This window comes from Crocodylus porosus, unplaced genomic scaffold, assembly GCF_001723895.1.
Source record: "Crocodylus porosus isolate Cpor-Errol unplaced genomic scaffold, CroPor_comp1, whole genome shotgun sequence".
NCBI lineage: Eukaryota > Metazoa > Chordata > Crocodylia > Crocodylidae > Crocodylus > Crocodylus porosus.
Window position 1 is genome coordinate 2525807 of NW_017728937.1, and position 24862 is coordinate 2550668.

At 43.2% G+C, this 24862-nt stretch overlaps 1 protein-coding gene and 1 long non-coding RNA gene across 3 annotated transcripts in view; one reads left to right on the top strand and one right to left on the bottom strand.

Annotated features, from left to right (window-relative positions):
• Nucleotides 1-24862, top strand: part of CPT1A (carnitine palmitoyltransferase 1A) — a 66855-nt gene that overhangs the window by 5996 nt on the left and 35997 nt on the right. For both annotated transcript variants that reach the window (XM_019547253.1, XM_019547254.1), the window contains exons 2-4: nt 15847-16001; nt 17167-17306; nt 23444-23615. In XM_019547253.1, the coding sequence (XP_019402798.1) occupies nt 15861-16001; nt 17167-17306; nt 23444-23615 (453 nt within the window). In that variant the 5' untranslated portion in view covers nt 15847-15860. The remainder of the gene's footprint in view (nt 1-15846; nt 16002-17166; nt 17307-23443; nt 23616-24862) is intronic.
• LOC109318185 lies at nt 3575-23437 on the bottom strand. Its single transcript, XR_002103202.1, has 3 exons — nt 22960-23437; nt 9132-9136; nt 3575-3586 (listed from the first exon to the last, which is right to left on the bottom strand). It is a non-coding gene; the product is annotated as an uncharacterized LOC109318185 (long non-coding RNA).

The following is a 24862-nucleotide window of genomic DNA, read 5'->3' on the forward strand; positions in this document are numbered from 1 at the left end:
AGGAGCAACCTGACATAGGGTGGGTGTGCTGCGGTGGTGGCAGTGGGTAAAGGGGAGGAGTGGGCCCAGGCCTGATGTGGTGGGGGGGCAGGCCTGATCCAGTGGGTGGGGAGCCATGGGCCTGGCCTCATGCAGCAGCGGCTGGGGGAGGGGAGAAGTGGGCCTCTTCTCCCCCTTGGGCCTGGGCCCGCTGTTCCTCCCCCCGCTACAGTGGCCCAGCTCCCCCCACATCAGGCCCAGACAGCCAGGATGGGAAGAGGGAAGTGGGCCTGGACTGGGGGTAGGGGGGCACAGGGCTCCATCCCTGCCCCCTCTCCCTCCTCCCCGCCCCCCGTCATTCTTGATGGGCAATTGGCTAGTCCAACATAAAACTGACTATTAGTTTTGGATCAATTCCTTTAAAAAAAAATAAGTTCCATGTTTCATAAGGGACAACCAAAGCAGCACACTACTGCTAGAAGAAAAACATTTTTTTCTTAGAACTCTGCTGATATATAAAGATTAAGAATAACAAAAACTAGTCCATTCTGTTGCCTGGGTATGTGTATGTCTTTCAGATATTTTTTTCCACCAAATGGTGTTGTTTTCCCTTCAGAGTTGCTTTAAATAGGGATACTTCATGGTTGCTAATATGATAGGCAAAATAGTTTGGAGCCAGCATCATCATGCACTGTGTATATTAGCTAAATTGATTGATTTCTTAGACACCGTTGGATGCAGTGGATGTGTTTGTTTTCACCCTTCCACTCCATATGTGCTCTGACATGCTGAATGAAGACCACTATGGAGAGAAATGGGACTGACCTTTTAGCATTCACACAAATACATTAAGGGTGTAAAAGGTTAAAGTGTTTCCATTTAAACAACAATTATATTTATGCCATTTTCCACTTACTGTTTAGTTTGACAGGAAAGGCACTAGCCCTGGCTCCAACCCCTTATATCTTCACTTTGCTCGTGGCGCTGTATGGGTCCCAGGCTGCTGGTGAGTGCAACTGACCACTACGGGGCACTGGCCAGCTGCACAGCGACAGCTTCCCCGGATCCCTGTGGGAAGGGGCTGGAACCAGGGCTGTGAACCTTTCCTGTGCCCAGATCTTGCCACCACAGGGAGGGATGTGGTGGACCCCCGCAGGGGTCAGGAGGTGCTTCCTTTTGCAGCAGCAAGACTCCAGGCCGTGCAATGGATCTGCCTGGCCCCCTTGCAGTGGCGGGGCCCAGGCAGGGCAACAGGCAATGGGCTCCCTGCACCTTCCACCATGCTTGTGCCACTGTGGCCCACACCTGGAAGGCTCCTTCGCTCTGGCAGGCCAGGCCCTTCCCAGCTTGCCCTGGTGGAAGTGGGGGTCTGGTGCCAGTGGGATGGCCTCCCCTTGGGCATACTGCATCCTTCCTCCTCCTGCCCGTGGCACTGGGGCCATGTGGCGCCTGGCCCAGCTCTGAGGCGTGATTGAGCACATAGTTGGCTCAGCCCAAGGAGGTGCTACAGCAGCTGGGGCAGGTAGCACCATGTCTAAGAGGTCGCCACTGGCCCCTCACACAGTGATCATGGCCCCATGGCATTCCTGAGGGGTGGTGGCACAGCAGGGATCCTGGGGGGAAGATTAGGTCTGCAACTGGAACTGCTACCCTACTGCCCCACAGGAACACCCTGGGGCTGTGCTCAGTGCGAGGGGCCAGCGGCAAACGCTCAGATGCGATGCCACTGTTTGTTCTGGCTGCCACAGTGCCTCCTTGGGTTAAGTTAGCTGCATGCTCAGACTTACTCAGAGCTGTGCCAGGCCCTGCAGTCCCAGTGCCATGGATGGGAGGTGGAAGGATGCAGTGTGCCTGGTGGAGGCTGCCCCACTGGGACCAGACCCCTCACTTCCCTTTTCCAGGTCTGGGCCGTAGCAGCACAAGTGCAGCAGGAGGTACAGGGAGCCCCTTGCCCTGCCTGGGCCCCACCACAGGGCTGGGAGTCTCGCTGCTGTGGCAGGAAGGCCCTGCCTGACCACTGTGGGGAGCCCAACACTTCCTTCCCTCCCTCTCTCCCTATGGCGGTGGGATCTGGGCACAGGAGAGGGCCAAAGGCCTAGCCCCTGCCCAGGGTGGCAAGGGGAAGCTGTGGCTCTGCAGCTGGGCAGCACCCCTTAGTGGCTCAGCAGTGCCCACTGTCTCCTGTCAGTGGCCTGAGGCCTGCACAGTGCTGGGCATACAGTGAAGACATAAGGAGCTAGGGCTGGGGCCATTTCTGTCAGTGGTCACTAAACGAAGTATGAGTTATCAGGTGTGGGGGGGTGGTTGGGGTGTGGGAGGTGGTGGGTGGTTTGGGGGAGGGTGCAGGTGGGTGACGGTGTGGGGGAGAGTGTATGTGTGGTGGGTGTGGGTACAGTGGGATGTGCGTGACAGACTCCCCTTTGTACCCTTCCCATGGTGCTTAGCCCCCAGCAGCAGCAGCAGAACATGGCAGCCCTTGGGGCACTCATGGCCCACGGCAACTGGAGTCCCCCGTTGGCTTGCAGCTCTGACCAAGTCACAGGAGCTACATGTGGTGGCAGGGAATGTGGCCAAGTAGGCCCAGCTCCATCACGTGGGACTGACTCCGTTATGCACAGCTTCCCGCTTCTATTGGCTGAGTCCTGGGAGCTGCATGTGGTGACAGGGAGCAGGGCTGGGCCATCAGCTCCATCTTGCGCGGCTTCCAGCCAAGCCGTGGCCCTCCTGTGGGTGACAGTAGGAATGCAGCATGCTAACTCAACAGGAATGGGTAGGGCTCAGCGCCATGCCAAGGGCAGCAAAGGCAGCCACGGTCTAGATCTGTCCTTGGATCCATCTATGTATAGATAGTGGTTTTATATGTCAACTTCACTAGGTTTTCCTCCACAAGCTACCTCGCCAAAATTCAGGAGGAGGTACTGGACAATGCCAAGGTATAAAAAAAGGTAATGTTTCCAAAAGGAGTCCATGTAGAATATAACTGATGTGTACAGAACAATTTCTTAGGCATGCATGGGCTGGCAACAGATCTTCAGTCTTATTGCATTTGTGACAAATTACTTTTCTTTGGTTCATCAACTTAGTTTGATCAACTTTGTAAATTCAACTTTTTACCCTGAATAATGCTTGAAATATTGCTTCCCTGAATGGGGTAGCATTGACAGTACTAGATGAGCTCCAGTTATGAGTGGGTGATGTAAGCATAGAAAGGATCAGAGCTGTGGTTTGAACCCCAGGACTGCATGAAAATAAGAGAATTTTAAAATTGATGTTGAGTGACCTGAGGGGGGCTTAATTTAAGGAGTCCCTTTGCTCAAACAACGCTACCTGGAGCACTAACCCCTCTCTGAAGTTGCGTGAGTCTCAGTGGTATTAAAGGATAGCCAGCATAAAGATTTTAGAGGCCTTGAAAAATGTTAGATGACCTCAGACTTAATTATAGTGGTGCTCCCATTCTGATATAATTGTTTCACTAGGATGTCTGTCAATGTAGCTTAGTTCTAATCCAAGTGAAATGGTAGTTAAACCTCATGTTTCTTTGATTCAGTATGAATATCTGAAACATTTTGTTTATGCCCCTGCTGTTTCTATCTCAATTCCTTTTATTCTATCTTCATGACAATGCCATCAGTCATCTGATAGGCAGAGCATATTGTTAGTTAAATGAGTTTCTATTGTAGGAAAATTTGTTTAAGACAATTATCTGAAGTAAACATTTGTCTTTGATTCAGAAAGTTTCTTTGGACACTGTTGTATGTTTGCTTAATCTTCTGGAAAGACAACTTCTCAGTCATTTGCACTAAATAGTTGCAGTGACAGAAATTGATTGGAGTGAGGATTCTTGCTGAAGTTGAGTAGGGTAATTAGGTAAGACTAAGGATAAGTAGAATGTGAGGAAAACAAAGTGCTTCTCTGAAATGGAATTTTTAAGTGGATAACAGTGTGTAAGCAGTCTTTACAGGCTTGTTTAGAAGTCGGCTCTTTCAAGGATACAAATCATATGACAGATGAATGAAACATCTTCCTTGATTCTGGCTTTAGTTTCTTGCTGCCCTTTTTTTTTAACCTGGAAACTATAATACTTGTTACTTCCCTGTAATTTATAACTAATAGAACATTTTGTGTTTTACTCTGTGGATCTCCAGTTAACTGCTTTGGAGTCAACCACTTCTTCACATCATCTACTGAGAAGTCTTGTTCTATAACAGGATCTGTGGGAACCAGGTTTCTTGGTGCACCACAAAGTAGCCTCACACCAGTCTCTCTTCTTTCTGCTTTGTGCTGTGTGTTCCCTGACCAAGCTGATGCTTTGCTTTCTGCTTCCTGCCTGATCTTCTGCTCAGTTTTCTGTTCCCTACCCTATCTGTAGGCTTGGCAGAATTCAATTTTTTTATTATTTCACCATCTAAAATCAATGTTTATTTTTAAGCATTTGTTTTGATTTTTTTTTTTTTATGAAATGACATTTTCTGGATTGCACAACTTAGGGGTGTTTTTTTGATTGTTATTGATTCAGTGCACACAAGCACATGCAGTAGCTGCTGCAGGAGCTGAGGGCCAGGCCAGTAAGGCTGTATTGGGAGTGCTTGGCTCCCAGGAAGTGCCAGTAGGGCTGTGCCAGTAAAACTGTGCTTGGCCAAACTCCCATGGAGCTTTGCCTGGCCTCCACAGAAGTTTGGCCCCTGCCCTGATCACTCAATCACCAGGCCAGGCTGAGTTTTGGGGAGTTTGGCCCCTCTCCCGATCACCAGGCTGGGACCTGGGCAGAGGTGAGCAGCTACCAGCACCAGGCTCCCCACTGCTACCTCATCCCTCCACCCCCTTCCAGCACAGCCCTACCAGCATGACCCCCAGCTCTTGCAGCAGCTGCCATGTGTGTTCATGTGTGCATGTGCACGTGCTCATGCCTGCACGTGCGCAGCACCCCCTGCCCCAGATTTCCTTACCTCTGTCCCAGAATTTATTTTTTTACATCTCCTTTATGTAACCGTCAGTGATTACCAACAAATATTTTTTCCATCAGTTTGCAAGTGTCAGGTGAACTCAATATTTATTGATTTAAAAAAAATCAAATCCTGTCAAGCCTACCTATCTGGCACTCGTCTGTCTGCCCCTCCCTAGTCTGCTGCAAGCCACACACGTAGACTTCTGGTGTCACTTGTAGCACCTGTGCTGCAGGTTGATCATCCTAGTTGTAGGACAAGACTTCTAGCACCGATTGAGAAGCCCAGCAAGAGGTGTTCAGTTAACCTTCCAAATAATTATATGTGGGTATGTATATACTATTGCTAGGCCACGCATCACTATTACAGTGCATCCCTAGATTATCTGCACCGCAAACTGGTTACTAGCAACAATGACTAGCAAACTAGTGGAAATGAGGTCCAGAACCTCATATCATGTCATAAATGGATGATGGTAGGGCATGAGGAAAGCAGTAAGAAAATGAAAATGAAGGGAAACTGCTGCACTTCTCATGGATCTTTTTGCGGTTCACTTATCCAAATGAAATTTGCTATTTGCCTTGGGCTTTCCTAGGGAGACTGGGTAACTGAGAATGTACTGTAACACCAGGGAAGCTAAAATGATTAGTATTATTATGGTGAAAACATTAGAGAGAATCCCAGTGTAGGCATAGCTTTGAGGTGGGGGGAATAGGGCTCAAGTGGTGGGGGGTGCAAAGGATTTGGGTCAGGCTTCTTGATTCCATCTACTGCCTCCCCTCCTACTGGTGCATGAGATGCTGCAGTCGTTGGGGGGATGAATTTAACCTCCAATAGATTCTATAAATGGACAATAATAATAAATTTATAATTTTTCCATGTATAGAAACTAATTATTGGGCAGTTGTCTTAAAATCAAAGTTATCTTGGATTCTGGTGATATTCTCTAATACTTCATATAAAGGACCATGTTTAAAAAGTCACCAACATGAAAGATCACATTTTAATTTGTGGAAAAAAGTTTATAATGAAAGTTGGTGAGGGGCCTGGGTCAGCATTAAGTATCTGCTTTTGCAAACACACATGCAGACCACCAGTTCAATATGAGCTACATTTAAATGGTAAGTTAGGAATCTGAATAGGTAATAAGTATAAATGCGAGTCAGGAGCAGCAGGCAGATTTGAAAGCAGTGCTTCATGTTGCACTCAAGTTTGTGCAAAAGATGTTCTTAAACTCAGCAAGAGAATAGGGAAAACCCTAAATCAGGACTGTCAAAAATATGGTCCCAAGACCAGATCCAGCCCATGGAAATGGGTCCTCCAGCCCTTGGATTTCTTCATGGGTTTGGAAATTTGGCTCCAGGACAAGCAGTGACTGTTAATTGGTGTGGCTTCTGGAGCCTCAGCAATTCATGCTGCTGCTGCTTCTCCTTGTGTGGGCTGTAACAGGAGTGTGTAGCCATGTTACATGTGGAGCTGTAAGTGGGATGGAACTGGCAGTGGGTGAAGCAGCCACCATCAGGGATTCTAGAGCCATAGCAATTAGTGCTGGTACCACCAGTTTTCTGGTTTTATGGGCCAGATAACTTAATCCCACAGGGACAGATGACTTTGACACCCACCTTGTTTAAAAAGGAAATAGAAACTTCTGGACATTGTAATTAAAATGTTAATAAAATGTAATTTTAAAACATTTTAACTTGTCCATATAACTTCAAATCAATAACTTTATGCGGATACCTTGCCATTTGGCTGAAATCTAGGTCTTCCCTGTGGGCCTTGAACACTGGGTTATATGAGAATAAAGTACAGTCTGGTTAATTTATCACTCCAGGGGTATCCATCAGAAGGTATTCATTCTCAACTTTGTGAAATCTATTTTGCATGTCATAGCAATTATTAGTTAAGAATGACTTTTGACGTTTATAAGGGGAAAAAATCCAAGTGCAACTTGTATGCCGTATGGCATGCGAAATGAGAACTGTACAATTATACAGAAAAATGCTTAATATATAGTTTCTTACTGGAAAAATTCAGAGGGTTCACTGCAAAACAGCTACACAATTGAGATAGTACATGATGTAATAAAAAAAAAAAAATACTAGTTTTTGCATCTTGTTGAGCCAAGTAAAACTGAACCATGTCCAGTACTTCGGGATCACCAGCTGGCTGGACAGGTGCTATGGAGGGCACAAGTCAGTGCATTTCATGCTGCCTAATTATCAGGAGAAAATTATATTGTCATGTAACGTGTATATATACATGTGGAAATGACTAGTTTTGCCTTAACAACTGACAGGTTAGCCAAAATGTTTTGTACTAATCCAGTAGCACTGGTAGGGATTCAGTGCACTGACTAATAAGACCATTGTGACAAGTTATCCCAATGACTAATAAACCAGAATACAGTGTATGATCTCAGGGGCAAGTGAGTGCAAAGTGACAGGATATGGCCTGGCAGGAGTCATTTTCTCCAGCTCCTGCATTGTGCTGGGCAGGTGGGCACATCCTGGCCCTGTCCACATCTTAGTCCAGGTCCTGGCACATACACTGGGTGGGTGCTGGCATCATCTATGGATGTTGTTAGCAGGTTCCAGGTGGGGGTTGCTTCTGCTTCTGGCACTCACAGCATGAGTGTAAGCTGCAGGGCCCAGACATTGTGCCTCAGGGCATGTGGGGACAGTTTAGGCAGGGAGAGAGAGAGATGTCCGATAAGAGGACACCAAACTCAGTAAGTGGTCCTCCAGCCATAATTACCCGTCCCTAATCTATACCCTATTGTGCCTGAAATCCCAGCTTCAGTTTGGTTCTTCCCTCTTGGTTTTTGCTGCCCATCATCTTGATAAACTTGATACTCATTTAGTTAGCATCAAAAAAAAATCCAAGAGGACAAATTAATAGATTTTGGATCCTCTGCAAAACCCAAACAGAAACTGACATATGAGCACTACTCAGTAACTGATGCACAATTATGTTTATAGTTCAAGAAAATCTTTAGTACAAAAGCCAGGTCTTTACATTGGTGTAAAAGGGTATTGTATTTTTATATAATAAAATGGTTAATTGTTTCTATGAGAGATGGCTATTTTGAGACTCTGAACTTTTCTTATAAAATATAAGTCCTCTTTTCTTTAAAAAAAGAATAAATTAAGACTTTTTTTTATTTTTTACTTTCAGCATTTACTTTTCAACCTATTTTTAAGACTTGAAGAGAAAGCAGAGCAGAACACTGACTCACATTTTTTTTTTAAGCAGCTGGAAGTTGAAATGCAGATAAATGATGCAAGCAGCCAGTGAGTGTGTGCACCTGGCTTCTCATTTAGGTCATATGGCATTTATGGAACATAAATCCAGGTGAAGATGCTGTGAATAAGGCTAATTTTTGTTAGGAGGAGCCTTGCTATATAGAAACAAGCCACTGGTATATAGAAAAGATTCTTAGCACTATAAATGTGTAGCTGACTGTGAAATGGGTTTGCATATGAAAGAGTCATTTTTAATATTGGCACTAGGTATGTTATGCTTGAGTTGTTGCAGTTTCACTGCCAGCTGGAAAGTCTAAGTTAAGTAAATTGCCATGGAATGAAATGACATAATTTGTGCACTTTGTGGAGATGACATTGAAAGTCTGTACTAAGGCACACCTACAAACAGCAATAACAAGTATCTGGAAAGAACTGAAGTGTAACCTGTTAGCATTCTTTGATCAACTTTAAACCTGTAGAATCTCAAACTTTATTTTACAGTCTGCGTGGGTCAGTTGTTTATATGAGATGTTGAAAGCCATAAGGATTATTCAGAAAATTGTTTTGGCTTTCCAGACTACTTTTGGTTCTGTTAGGAAAAAATGTGGTAACCACATTTGGGAATAATACTTCTTAGTTGGTTGCAATATAAAGGTTCCTCTAACCAGGTTTTTAAGCTTAATTTCTTAATAGTTAAATGTATTTAAATTCTGTTTCAGAAGTCTTCCATTTTAGTTTTCCCGTCTGTTAGGGGTAGTAGCTCCTTAGACAAAGGAGTTGTTAGGTTTAATCAGTAATGTTGCCAAGTGCTTTAAAAGGTCTGTATACTGCTAAGTGCTATGTGATAGGTGTGTTCAGCTGCACTAGATAAGCAAAGTAGTTTGCAGTTTTGAGTGCAATTAGTGAAACAATTCTCTTTTATTTGTTTAATGTCCATTTAAATTGGTGAAGCTTCAGTTTCTACTGATACTGTTGTTTGGGTTAGTCTGCAGACTAGATGATAGGGCCCTCATAACAGTGTTGTGACTTTTTAATTACAGAACCAAAATACATAATATAGTTAACACACAGGTTGATCTTGTACTTCTGTTTCATCTGTGTTACTTCTGAGGCATGATGCTGTTTTACATTTCACTAAGTCTGCACTAAAAAAATTGGCCTGTACTTTGCCTTAGCCCCAGGGGTTTTCATCCTTTTTTGGTTGGTGTACCTCCAGCGGCTGGTTGAGAAGTGGGAAGTCTCCCAGCTGGTCAATGGTCAATGAGCAGGGGGCCGATCCACAAGCAGAGGGGAGTCCCCCACGCACAGCAGCGAAACTGGAAGTGCCCCTGCTTCTGTGCACCACTGCCACATACCCCCTGGAGCCTTGCCTACCTTGTTTGACAACCCCTGGCTTAACCTAAAGGCAAAACTGTCAGCTCTGTAGAGTGCCAATGAATTTTAGTGGGAACACATTGTTTTCATTTGACTTCTAAAAGGGAAAACAAAGTTTATTTAGGGATTTATTTTCCTCATAGTTGAACAGTCCTTGACCCCTGAGAGATTATATTTAGTTAACTGCTTTGAAGAAATAGCTGGATTAGGAATATAATCTGGTCAAATGTCTTGAAGAGTCTGGAGTTTAACAGTTGTTGAAAATGCTTTTAGCAGCTCTTGTGACAACCACATATGGTTTATTAATCTACATCCATTCGTGGAGTATCTCTTATTTCTGTGTACGTTTATTAAAAGAAGATTTTGCTCTTGTGGGTTTTTTCCTTCGGAAATTCAGCTGTTTCAGAATAGTCAGAGGTTCTGAGCCAATTGCAGAGTTTCCCAAGACCTTTGGTTCAAAATGGCTGACATCAAATGGAAAGTTTATTGTGACTTAGTGAGATGAGAGAATAACCAACTTTTAAGTCAAATTGAATTTCATGTCCTATTTATTGATTCCCCTTTCCCCTTCTGCCATTGAAAATCTCTAAGCATTGTAACAGTAGTATCGATTTCTTCTCACCTTTTTCTCTCTTGTTGTTGCTGCCTGAGTGACAGTTTAATAGACCAATTACAAGTGTATTTTGGGTCTCTAATGTATGAAAGCCTACACTGTGGTGTTATCTTGTCATGTTTGTGGTTCTTTCTTTTTTCTCTAAGTCATTAACCTTTGATCTTCCAAAGACCATAGTGGGAGAGAGAGGGGAAGACTTTCATTTTGTGTGCTTCCTTATCCTTTGGCATTTGAGTGGTAACTATGAACACTTTTCGTAATGATCTACACCTAGTTATTAAAATAGTGTTAAAATTAGGCCATTTCCTGACTTGCAGGTGGTAACAATGGTAGTTACAGCTGTCTTGGATTTCTGTATCTTTGAAATGTGCATTTCACTTTGGTTTTTCTGCATTTACTTGTTTGCTTCCACTGCAGGAAGAGGAATCAGACCCATGGAATAGTTTGCTTAAAAAATGCACTTTTCTTAGATTTGAGTCTCAGTCTCCTGTCTATGGGGGAAGTGGCAGTGCCGTGCTTCAGCAGAGGAAATCAGAACCAGAAAAAGAATATGTAGGAGATGAGTCAAACTATGAGTGGGAAATAAGCAGCTAAAATGAGTTCAGAGTTAGGAAGTGCCTGGAGATTTTTTTAAGGGGAAAGTACCACCTCTTTTTTTTTTTTTTTTTGGTAAAAAAAGGAAAGATGACCGTCAAAAGCCGTTGTATTTTCCCTATTCATTCTAGACACCATTGTGAAGGCTTTGAATATATGAAACGGTGGCCCCCAAGAACATTTCCCCAAATTCTCATCAGAGTCCTGGTGGTAATTGCCAAATGGTACACAACATGTCTGCAATATTACAAATTGCACTAAATCTTTTCACCTCGCGGTGGTCCTGGTGTGTTTTCAAGTATTTGCAGTAATTATTTCACTGGGTCTTGGAAGCCTGTTCTCTGAACATCCATTAACACCTCCAGTTGACTTTATTCACTTGTTTAAGTGAATGGTAATCCTGTAACAGACCTGTGTTGGAGAATCATGATGCCAGGTTTCCTACAGCTGAGACACTGATTTCCTATATTGTTTGGCATGATGTGTTTTGATATCAAAAGTGAAACATTTAACATCCTAAAATCATAGGGTCTTTGGGTCATGGGTATATCAAGTTAATTATTAAACCTTGGTCATGGTAACCTAAATGTCCAAAAGCTGTGAAGATAGCATATGAAGCAGACTTTACAGTAAGATTTACCTGGGTGGGGGGATGGAGCGGTTCTGATGTCTTTATTCATACACATCCCCACATCTTCCACATTTCTAATTTAAACATCTTTCTGCAATTGGAGACCATTGCTACTTGTTCTGTCATCTGCCACCGGTGAGAACAGTCCAGCTCCATCCTCTTTTGAACCTCCCTTCATATTAAATTCCCCCTCAGTCTTCCTTTCTCTGGACTAAATAAGCCCAGTTCCCTTAGTCTTTCCTCAGAAGTCATGTGCCCCTGCCCTTGAACCATTTTCATTGCCCTCTGCTAGACTCTCTCCAATTTGTCCACATCATTTCTGTGTGTTCTACTTGCTACCCATCTAAACCACTCCGCTTGCAGAAAATCATGCAACTTAAAAGTTGATTTCACCTCAGGATTTTTTAGTGTCCGTACCTAGCCTAGGATGTCTGCAGCTAAAATGAGTTATTTCCTTTTGGTTTGAATGAGTGAAGTGGTTTATGTGTTACTTAACACAAATCACGTTGATATAAATCAGAGGCATGCTCAGTTGGCCTGTCCCCTTTCACCTACTTAGTCTGGCAAACACGTGACAGCCTCAAGAATGTGGAGGAGGGCAATGTAGAGCAGATCCTTATTGAAGTGGCTTTTAAGGGGTGAAAAGAGAACTTTTTAGAGGGGGAGGAGAATTTTGTGTTTTTTTTTTTTTTTAATTCTGAAAACTCAAAATAAGAGCCATAATTCTAGCTGAAAAGCTGTATTTCTTTGTGTAGAGAAGGAGCAGTGAAAGATAACCATTGCTATGAGATTTTCTACATGTCTGCTAATCCGGGCAGTAGATTTTCCTCATTTTCAGAACTCATTTACACTTGCCAGTGGTGATTCTGACTCTGTCAATGTCTTTCTTTGGGGTTTTATTTTGATTTGTTTTTCTTTTTAATTAATCCCGTCTTTACTTATGCGTGGAATAGAGGTTAGAGGATTTCTTGTGTGGAAACATATAGATATTGCTAGAGACAATTCTATTAAATGCCTTTATATAACCCTTTGATATTAAAATTAAACTTTTAAACTAATTTGTTTTTCATAGTTGATCCTGAGTGATTTGCAGTTATTTCACATTCTTCAATAAAAAGGCATATATAAAAGGATTTCAGGACAACCTTTCCTTCTAGCTATATAAATTAGTCTGTAAGATGTCTTCTGCTTAGCTTTAAAGAGGTTATAAACCCTCTTCCCTTGTCCCGAGGAAACCGGTTTAATATAATGGATGTTATCTAAAAAAAACTATTCTGCTGCGAAGTATGTTTCTAACATGATAAAAATGCACTGTGTGAGTAAACTGGACAACAGGTCCGTCCTTGTAGGAGAAGACACTTGATACCAGCCTCATAGGCTGACACTTTAATTTAAGCAAGTAAAATGGTATATATTTATAAATCCTTTACTTATCTTGTACAATTATGTGTGTGGCTGTATGTCATCTGGATTATTTCCTAGTTACCCTTAGTAAAATCTGTTGCCTCCACATTATTTTCCCTTGCCAGTTTTCTCAGTTTTATTGAAAGTCTTGGAGTGTGCAATCATATAAGCCCTAGACACTGGCTGGAGTCATCCAAGTGCATCAATCCTGAGGGAAGGAGGGAAAGTTAGGCAGAGTTCTAGCCTTCAAGGTTGCAAAAATAAATATAAATGCAAGCTTTCAAGCCCCAAAAGCCAGAGAGAAATAAATATCATTTCAATTAAATGTTTTTTAAATTTCATGTTTAAGCTAGTGTCATTTTGGTATCTTGTGTTTGACAATAGTGTGTTCTAGCAGGAAAAGAAGGAATATAAAGGTATGTACAATGCTGACTTGTATATGAGGAAGTGGTTTGTGTCTTACACATCATTGTCATCTGTCTGAACAGGCACCACTTTTTTAACAATTGTTTTTAAATGGATTCAGTGTAGCTGAATTCATAACATACCATGTATAGGAGACTCCAGAATGACCGTTGCTCCTACCAGAATATGTGGGTTGGACTTAATTTCTGTGTAATCTGTAAACAGGCTCTTAACAATGTATGAGTACAGATAATATTGCCTTTGTAAAATAGAGGGGTAATTAGCCTGCACTTAAAGCACAATTGTCAGTGCATACAAGCAGGAAAACATGTGCTAAGTGTACTTGTATTATAGCAAAATTAGTAATTTGCACAGAAGTATCTCTGGATCTCATGAAGTCACATGCATTCAGCTATCATCTGACCGTTCCACAGAGATAATAAGTGCAATTTGGTGGCAGGTGGCAGAGGCAAACGGAACTGAGGCTGGGGGAGAGTGCCACCTCTCCTGCTGGATCCTGCGGGTGGTTGGGGACTGGAGCTTGTTTGAAATTCCCATTTCACTGTCAGTCTCAGCCCCAAGACCTCGCTAGAACCAGTTCAAGACTCCTTGGCTTAGCTTCTTCTCTGCCTGCCCACCAGCAGCATAGCTGCATGTAAAGATGTGGACTGAAAGATCATAGTCAGTATTAGCATATGACTACTCAGAACATGTTCTGCCTTTTTAATGCAGCACGGTAATTCTTACTATGATTTAAATAAAACATGTGCTGAGTGTTTCATGCAATGAGGGCCTTAGTCTGAAGTCAGGCAGAAGGCAGGGTAGAGACATACCTTTACTGACAGACGGAATCAAAGAAGTATGCTGTGTGCGTATCCTTCCATGGCTTTGATGAAGTGGGTTTGGTCTTATCCATGCATCTCCAATTCAGTGATTTTTGTAAGGTGTATCTCTACCCCGTCTGTAAACTAGAGGTAAGCACAAGCAGGTTTCTAGATAGTTATATAAAGATGTGCCTTACTAGAAAAAATGAGTGACGTAAATAAGGTGGGGCATTTCAAAGGAGCATATAGACACATTATGTTTCCAACCCAAATCTGAATCTCACTTTTTTTTAGTACAAATTTCCATTCCTCTGCAGCCCACTTTCTCAGCGAACCATGGTTAATGCTATTGATATGGTTTGGTTCCTGCAGTTATCCACTGTGCCCTTTATCTTGAAAAATCACTTGTCCTTGTGTACACAACCAAGTTGGGTATACATGGGAAAGGACTTTAGCTGTCTGAGAGAGTTATTCCTGTCTTTTAGAGAAGTATTAGTGGGACAGAGTGAAAGACAGGCTCTGTGGAAATCTCTGTACCTACATCCTGCTGGAGTAAAAACTGCTACTATTGACCTGCTTTCAGTGCTGCAGAGAGCCTTTGAATTTAAAGCTTGTCTATGTATATTTAGTCTACTACTGAGTATGTCACAATATGCAAACATTCTTACAAGGAAGATCATTTTTCTCATGGCAGCTATCAAATTGGGCTTCATGCTGCAGGACTGACCCATTTTTATGCTGGGTTTTAGAAGAATAAGTTGATGCAGCAGTCAGATCTGCAATGTCTTCCAGAAATGGTATCCAAGGGCACTTTTACACGTGCTCTGATTAGAATGCATCAGAGCAGATTTAATTTAATTTAATCGGGACATTCTAGTGTGTTGCAGTGTCTTGTGTATTCAGTGTCACCATATTTCAAAATGGCAGCAGGGGCGCTTTTAACTAAAGCTCATCAAATAAGCTTTAGTTAAAGCGAACCCACCGCCATTTTGAAACATGGGATGCTGAATACATGAGACACTGCGGCCATTTTAATTGGAGTGGCTTCCAAGAGCTACTTTAATTAAAATGCCCTCCTCTTCTCTTCCCAGCCCCCCAGCACATGTATAGGTCCCCCAAGTTTCAGTTTAAATACAGTCATCACTGCACATTCTTACCACACCTTTCAGTCTCTGTAAAACCCTTTTTCATATGTTGCACCTCTAGAAACTCTGACGACCTTACCTGAAACAAATAAAAGCCCTTGTAAACACGGCTGGGTGGAGTTTAACACTATTTAGCAGAGCAGAATTCTGACTAAGAAGATTATGCGTTATAATTGAAGAGCCGATCACTGTAACCCAGCAGCCTGGAAAGGGGGAAGGTCAGGTCATGGCTCACTAAATTGATGGTAACGTGGTGGTTATTATCTGTCACAGACAGAAGGAGGCCTATTCATACTATGAGCCATTAACCTTGTTGCAGTTTTATGTATCCTATCCTGGTTTCCTTTTTTTGGAGCTCTCTCGCATATATCATGGTATAGCATTTCCTTCACTGTTTTCCCAAAAGATGATTTGTTTATATGTGGGAATATCATACAGAAGGGGTCTGTTAGATTATCTAGTATAAGCTCCCTTACAGTACAAGTCTGAAATTGTTCACATGGAAGAGAAATGAGACCATACTATACATATCACTTTCCAGGATATTTCAGAAATTTTTTTTTTTTTTTAAATGGAGTAAGCTAGAGATATTTTGCTGAAAATGGAATAGCTTCCAAGTTAATAGTTCCTCTAGAATATAGAATGTGAATATATAAATTTACTATTTTTAATATTTATTTATTTGGCAGGACACTCTCTGAAAATGGCAGAAGCCCATCAAGCAGTAGCATTTCAGTTTACAGTAACTCCAGATGGAATTGACCTGCGAATGAGCCATGAGGCTCTCAAGCAGGTCTATCTCTCTGGTCTTCATTCCTGGAAGAAAAAGTTCATCAGATTCAAGGTACTGATATTCTGTAGATTTGTTTACATAATCCTGGATCTGTTTGGTATTTTAAATAGGTTAAAACTAAATGTCGAAGTACATATGGAAAACATCTTTACACTCGCATGATCAGGGGACAGCAGGGCAGGACCTATGAGGAGAGGCTACGGGACCTGAACCTGTTCAGCCTCCGAAAGAGAAGGCTGAGGGGGGATCTGGTGGCCTGTCATGAACTAGTCAGGGGGGATCAGCAGGCATTGGGGGAGTCCCTGTTCCCCCGAGCACTGCCAGGAGTGACCAGGAATAACGGTCACAAGCTGGCAGAGGGTAGATTTAGGCTAGATATCAGGAGGCGCTACTTCACGGTCAGGGTGGCTAGGATCTGGAGCCAACTTCCAAGAGAAGTGGTGCAGGCTCCTACCCTGGGGGTGTTTAAGAGGAGGTTAGATGAACACCTTCCTGGGGTCGTTTGACCCCCGTACCCTTTCCTGCCATGGCAGGGGGTCGGACTAGATGATCTACTCAGGTCTCTTTCGACCCTAGAAACTATGAAACTGAATGCTTTAGTGAAAATGCTAAGGGGAAAGTGAAGAATTTGACATTGAAGGATGTTTTGTAGAAACAATATCTGTGTGAAGGCTGAAGTGAGGCACTTCTTGGCCTATTTTTGGGGGGAGGCACAAAATATGGTCTGCGGGCCTGATCCGGCCCACTAGGCCATTCTGCCCAGCCCACGGGGCCCCTAAAAAAATTTAGAAAATTAATATTTATCTGTCTTTGGTTCCTGTCAAAGATGACAGGAGCCAGGGGCAGTAGGACCCAGGAGAAGCCCCGGTGGGCTTCTGCAACAGCAAGGCCCACCCCCCCCATCTGGAAACCCTGCGCAGGGGCTTCTGGCCTGGGACCATGTGGCTCCTCATGGCTGCACCAGCATGGGAAACTCGGGTAAGAAGGGGATGGGGAAGGGCAGGGGAGAACCATGGGCAGAGAACGAGCTGTTGCTGAGCACGGGGAAAAAGCGGCCCCTGTCCTGCCCTGTGGCTGGCACACCCTGCTGCAGCCCCTCACAGCCCGCTTGAATGAGGCTGCTTGAATCAATAAAATTGTATTTAGGCTTTGCTTGGTAATGCGAAATAAATTACTTTGGCATGGAAGAATTAAGTGAGGGCTTTTGTCTTTCCAGAATGGGATTATTACTGGTGTGTATCCTGCTAGTCCATCCAGTTGGCTTATTGTAGTGGTGGGCGTGATGTCAACAATGTATGCCAAAATTGATCCTTCTTTAGGAATAATCGCTAAAATCAACCAAACTCTTGATACAACGTAAGTATACCAGTGCCTTTCCTATTCCCTCTTATGGATTAATTTTATTCTTAATTGTTTTGAGACAAACCACTACCTATTTTGTCATAGCGCTGTATGATGCAGACATTAATGTATTAATTTTAATCCTAGTTCTTTCAGCCTTTCCTCATAAATCATCCTTGGCAATTGTTTGATTCAAGGATGATCTCTACCATGACTCATTTGATGGGTCTTGGGATGACTTAAGGGAACAATTCAGAAGCTGCAGGTCTTTCCACAGGGGCCATAGGCTAGGATTTCTTTCCTACCCCTTCTTCCATTCTCTTCTTTGCTTCAAGAGCAAGGTACTTTACCTCTATGGGCTACCTTTTGGTTGAAGTTGTGGCACCACTGAAGTCAGTCAGCACCCAGCCTTTCCCAGCTCTTGATGTCAGCATCTGTATGTCTCCAAAATTTTTCGTAGCATTTCCTCTGGCTACCGTAAGATCTCGGGTCATTACTGAACTGGGAGTAGAACACTTGTTTTGGGACTTGAGAGTCTGGTATCTGCACAGAATGGTTCAGTCTAGTGAAATTGGTGCTTGAGGATCACTTTTCTCAAAGCTGGTAACATTGGTTTCAGCAAGGATGCTGGTGTTTGTGTGGCAATCTTCCCATTTGATGCAGAGGATTTTCCAGAGGCATCGTTGATGATACCTCTCCAGGGTCTTGAGACGACAGTAGGTCATCCATGTTTCACATCCACAGAAGAGAGTGGGGATGATGACTACATTGTAGACCTGGATCTTGGTGTCTTTCCAGAGATCATGATGACTAAAGACACATCAAAGCAGTTTCCTAAAGGAGGAACTTGTCTACCGGATCCTGTGTTGGATCTCCTCATCAATGTTCCCCCTCTGATGGTAATTTGGGGGGAGGGGGTCACATTCATGGCCCTAGGCAGGCCGATAGAGAATTTTAGTCATCTCAATGTTGAGAAAGGGGCCCAAAGTTTGCTAGGCTTCTCTAAAAAGATCCATCACTATCTGGAGGTTTTCCTCAGTGTGCACAAGAATGGTGCAGTTGTCAGTGTATTGAAGGTCAAGGATGGTTGTTTTGAGCAATGTTCCATCTAAGTTGGAGTGGTCTGTGAGTGTGCCACTTTGGTCAGTGAGCGTGCTGCTTCAGTCCGTTCACGAATTGATCCCACATCCCCCCTTTCGGCATGCGCCGCTTCAGTCTGCCCCACAATATAACACAGTATAGCAGCAAAAGATGATACTATAACTTTATTTACCCGAGTTACTCCCATCTACCTCTTTTGGTTTTCCAAACAGAAAATACAGTGCCCAGTTTAACAGTCTTCCTGAGGCTTAATGAAGTTTTAATTTGCATCCACTTATCCAGATTATCAACTTGTAAACAATTTCTAGACTTTGTTTTTATAGTGTTCATGAGGCTAAACCATCTCTCACGATCTGCACTAGATGCCTGGAAAGTGTCACAGATGTCAACAAGTAATGACAGTTCACTAAATTGTTCTGTTGTAGTATGTAGGTGACCGTGTCTTCAAAGGTCTTTATTGCCCCAGTTTTCATTTTCTCACTAACAGTTAACTTAAAGTCCACATATTGTTTGCATAGGTCCCTCTTAAAAGTTTCTACAGATTTGTTTAGCAAGGTGCTATATCTTGTTGCCAGTGTTTCAGCTCCTCAGGCCCAAAAGAAAAATCATTCCTGTTTAATGAAGAGGAAAAAGAATCCTTATCGAAAACTGACCATTCTTTCAACTCGCCTTCTGGAAATTTGTTGTCCATGTGGTTGCACGTACGTTCAATGAATTGAATAACTGATGTAGCGTCAACAGGTGATTCAAATGATGACATTAAGATTTAAATGTCTTCAGGAAAAAGTACAGTCTCACCAAAATACTGCGATTGAAGATGGCAATTTTAGCTTTGGTAGACTGAAATGCTTCTACTATTGTTAGTAAACTTCATTGAAGCATTTTGCACGACTCAGCCAGTTCACCTAAGACACAGTTTAGTATGGCCAGTGCAACATGATGCTCTGGTTTCTGCAGTTTGTCCAAGCAGTATTTGTGAATTGGGTCGTTGTCTTCAGCCACTTGTTGTGCACAGTAGTCCATCAACACAGTATAATTCTTCATCATGGCACTAACAGCAAAATGTCTAGAGAACCATCTGACCTCATTCAGTGACCTAAATGAAACTGTTTTGCTCTCAGCAGCCTTAGGTAGTTCTTCAAACTTAGATTTTTTTTTACAGAAGACCTACTAAAAAGTGTATGTATGGTCCGTAGTGGAGTTTCAACACACCTCATCAAAGTACGTCTTTCCAAGCACCATCAATCCCCAAGTCTTTCCTGTGTGCCAGGCAGTGCTGCTCGAGCACATGTGGAATAGACTGGCGAAGTATGGCAGCCATACCATTGCGCTTTCCAAGCATTACTGAAGCACCATCAGAGGTGAACATTACTATCTTTTGCATATCTAAGTTGCTGTCAGCATAAAATTGCCTAATTGCTACTACAATAGCAGAGCTATCACAAGCTGTCAGCTTTTAAATTCCAGCAAACCTGGTCTGATGAGTGAAATCATCCATAGTTTGGAATTTTACATAGCAAAATGTTAATTCTGTAACAGAGATATCTGTGCTCTCGTCAGCTATCCAAGTGTGGAATGGCGATGTATGCATTTCAGTCAGTACTTCCTGATGAATTACAGAATTTATGCAGCCAATAAATTCAAATGCATAATTCTTACTTCTTCAGCTTTCAGGAATTTTAACATATTTGCCAACATGACTGCATTTCCATTACTGGTAGCATTGATAAGTTTAACTCCACTGCAAGGAGAACATTATCAATTAAGATTTTGACTTCGTGGACATTTGATCGCTTCCTTTCAGAAAGTTCCATCACATTTTCCCATGTCTCATATGTTTCAGAAAATAAACTTTTCAGGATTCCTCTGCTTTTGGCTGCGTAGTTTCATCACAGAATCTGTGTAATTTTGTGTGTCAAGTGGCATTTCAAGTGGTCTAATTTCCAGAAATTCCAAAATGATAGAAAAAGCAGCTAACAGCTAATTTACCCAAAGCAACTTGAGTGCCTATGCCCTTAGGCCAACACAGCTGTAACCAGCACCCCCAAACTCAAGATTACACAGCTTAGGATGCTTATAACATAAACAACACCATTTGCAACTTCTTTTTCTGTTTAATATGTTTAAATTCAAATGCATAAACTAGTGACAATAAAGACAAACTACTAAATGGCTAAAAAACTAAAACCAGTCCCCGCCTCACCTCCGGGAGCGAGGAGGCACGTGGGGTGGGCTGGGAGGGGAGCAGTTTCCCTGGGCTGGTGGAGCCTGCATCAGCCCGCAGCCCCAACCCCCACATTGCCTCTGGGAGCAGAGGAGTTTCCCAGTCCCAGCCCCTGCCTCGCCTTTGGGAGCGAGGAGGAACATGGCATGGACTGGAGAGCAGAGTAGTTTTTCGGTGCCAGTGGAACCCCATGTCAGCCCTCAGCTGTCATAGATAGGCCAGTTTCCCTTTCCAGAAGAATGTGTAGCCTCTACCTTCTTGCCTCAGCTGGCCCTCATCCAGTTACTTTTGTCTCACTCAAAGCTACAGTGCTGATGTTGTATCTTACTAGTTCCCTGGAGACCAATGGCAGTTCTTCTTTCTGGTTATCTTAGTTACCCATCAAAGTGCAAACATTCCATGTTGCAAAAATCATTCTTATGTTGTTTTTGACCGCTGAGTGATCCCACTGAACATCCAGCCAGGAACAGATAAGACAGCCCATGTTTAGGGCACCTTTTCTAACCCCTTCCACATGGTGCATGAGCAGAGGGGATCCTGAGTAGGACTGCTCAGTCACGGTAGCTACTGCCAAATTGCACCCCTATCTCAACCCAGGTGCAAGAAAAGCATCAGACTGCTGCCACCTGCATGCAGATTCAGGGCTGGAGACTGCCAGATTCATTAGTGCCTTCTCCTTCACCCCGGTCCATTCCCACAGGGCTTTGGAGGTTGGTATAGGAGAGCATTTTTGTTGTTCTCCATTGAACTCTGCTGACTTAACAGGCTGACTGTAATATGCAAATTACCATGCAGGTATTACTACATCCTTTTATTAGTATTTATTGAGGGAAGACATGATTAGAAAGTTCTTCTTCACCAGGAACAACAACAGTAGATGATGTGACTATCAGAGTAAGAGTGAATGATTAGAGGATATACAAAGAAGTTTGTACAATTCTTCCTGCCATGTGCATGGTCTAGACTTAGGCTGTTAAAAGTTACTATCACATGTGTAGCTGAAGAGTGATATGCATATTGGGAGATTTGCTTGTGTGTGATGCATATTAAACACCATCAGACATGCTGTTGCCATGATTGCATTTATATTGTAGAAATTGACTCTTAAGCCCTTTTTCAGTTTATTAGGTAGAGCTGCATGGAAATAAACAATAACAACTTTATGTGAACACACTGAGTAAAGTCCCCTGGAGTAATACAGATGCTTAGAGACCTTCGAAGTGTGATTTATGAGGAAAGGCTGAAAAAACTAGGATTAAAATGATCCCGGAGAAGAGACAGCTAAGGGATGAATTTGATAACAATCTTCTAATACCTGAAGGCTGATGCTAGGGAGAATGGAGATTAGCTTTTTCTCCATGCCCATAAGGGACAGGATTAGGAGCAATGGCCTCAAACTTCAGCAAAGGAAATTTTAGGTTGCAGTTTAAGTACTTTTCTGACTAAGAGCATTTATACATGTGCAGGTGAGTGGGGTGTCCTTTAATTAGAGCTGCTCCAGGAGCAGCTTTAAGTAAAGTGCCTGGAACATCTCGTTTATCAGTGTCCCCATGCTGAAAAATGGCGTTGGGGGCACTTTAACTAAAGCTTATCAATTACAGCACGTTGAAGCAGCCTCGCTGCTCATGTATAGGCACCCTATGAGTAGGGCCTGGTTTAAACAGCCTCTCTCCTACTTGGTGCCAGGGCTGTCTGCCCAGGTAGCCCCTAGGCACTTCCAACCTCCTCCCACGCCCCAGTTTTCCTGCCCAGAGGAGCAAATAGCCCCTCCCCTACCAATCCCCAAGTTTTCTTCTCCCCCTGTACCTTTTGTGACACCTTGCCCCACTTCCCTGGGCTTGCTAAGCTTTTGCTGCTCACTGGGGAATGCTTTCCTCAGCCTGTAGCAGCCATCTTGTTGCAGTGAAATGCCATGATATGGCTGCTTGCCAGGGAACTCCCCAACAAATGGCCATATCATGGCATTTCATTGCAAATCACATTTTTCATGAAAAATCACTTAATTTCATGATTTTCACAAAAAAATGTGAAATTGAGGTTTTAAACCAGGCCCTAACTATGAGGGTGGTTAGGCATAGGAACAGGGTACTTAGAGAAGTTGAAAATTTCCGGGGAGGGCAATTCCACAAGAGCTGTCTAGATAGACACATGGCTGGGATAGTTTAGGCAGAAATGTTCCTGTCTTGAGCAGAGGGCTAGACTTATCTGACCTCATCAGTTCTCTTCCAGCCCTACTTTCCTATAATGCTATGAGCCTAAGATACTGAGAATGCTTACTGAGTATGTTAGGCATTTACCCTTGTTTTGACTTGTGTATCAAATAAATGGAATGCATAAAACAACAACAAGCACTGAAGCGCCCTTTCTAATATTGTTTATCCAATGTTCTTTGCATGAGAATAGCAAAAGCCCACAAGCAGGCAAAGAATGGGCAGGCATGATGTAAGCTTTCTGCATGCAAGCTTTGCCAGTGCATGCAAAATCCTGGTTTGCTGTACCTTTCAGTAATCTGTTCTTGTGAAGAAGGTAGTCCAGACCTTCACTACCCCTTCTCTTTTAGTGCTTTTAGTATATTTTAGAGGCAAGCAATGTCATAATTTTGTGATGGGCACAAATAGCTGAAATGAAGTTCTCAAACTGTTTTTATGTAAAAGTGACTTCTGCATACCTGAAATCTTATGATTCTACCAGCAGTTTGTTGAAGGATTACTTGATCTCAAAATAGATGTTAACATTAGGAGTAATCAGTGGTCATGAGTAGGGTTCGTAATGGAATTGTTCTCTCTTGTGATGTTAATTGGCATAAAATGTCTTCTATTTTAAATAGTGGTTATATGTCCAACCAAACACAGAACATTGTGAGTGGGATACTTTTTGGCACAGGCCTGTGGGTGGCCCTCATTATCACAATGCGCTACTCGCTAAAGATGCTGCTTTCCTACCATGGATGGATGTTCGCTGAACATGGCAAACTTTCTACTGGAACCAAGATTTGGATGGTAAGGCAGTTTTGTCTATTTCTATTTTAATTGTGGTATGATATAATTTTGTTAAATAATTTATGATCCATTATAGATTTTCAAGTGAGTGCTTTAGTATTTTCTTTCTGGAATCCTTGCTCACTCATTTTATTTAAATAATGATATGCACTGGGGGATGTGCGCTTTCTCTTCTTGGGCTACTCTCATCCATTTGCCATTGTTTATTGATATTGGAACTATTGGGTACCCCTTTGAGAGAGAAGATTTGTTTGAAGTATAAGTTATTAATTTTCTCAAAGCAAAAGACCATATATATGGTTTGTACTTTAATATACAAGTGATTACAGGGTAAGTGATTACAGACCCTTGCATACAATGTTCTATCTTCTCTGGAATGAGCTGTCCTAGCTGCCTAGTGCAGGATGGGTTGGAGCTTGGATTTAATTTCTGCAGTGTAGGCTCCTTTACAAATGAGAACTACCATATTTACTTGGATCCAAGACAAGATTTACAAACCCCCTCTCCCAACAGCGTGATTGGGGGCAGGGGCTCATCTTGAATTTGAGTACCAGCCCAGGACAGGCACTGGCTCAGCTCTGGCTTTGGCCCCAGACCCTGGGCTGAAGTCAGATCTGAGCCACCACCTGCTCTGGTTTGGAATATAGCTTATTTGTAGGGCTGTGTGAAATGGGCTGTATTGGACTTGGATTTGGCCAGATCGAGGACAGTGACTTGATTCGTTGATTCAGATCACTGTCCCGATTTGATTTAGCTGAATCCGAAGATTCGATGCTGATTCAGAGAATCAGCGATTTGGCCATAGACACAGCTTTAAATGTTTTTTCTACATGCCTTGAGGTACCAGGCATGGCTCATGAACGCTGTGATGTTGGGGCGGATGGAGCATCCCACAGGAGCGTGGGTGGACCCCTGCGTGCTCAACAGCAAACCTGGAAGTTGATCGGAAATATTTCTAGTCTCCTTATGGGTCCACCACTGAGGTCCACCCACCCCCCGTCCCCCCTGGCTCAGCGATTGGCTGTGAGGGTACCCCAGGTGCCCCCCCCCAGACCCAGGAGGCATCAGTTGCTGAGCAGGATAGCTGCGGGGGGGCGCCCCTACTACGTGCTCCAGCAAACCAGAAAGTGGACTGGAAGTGCTTCTGGTTCCCAATTCTGGGTCTCCTGTCGAATGCGCTGAGGACCACCCCCCTCCCCCCCACGTATTCCTGTAGGATGCTCCATCCACCTCACCATCTCAGCATT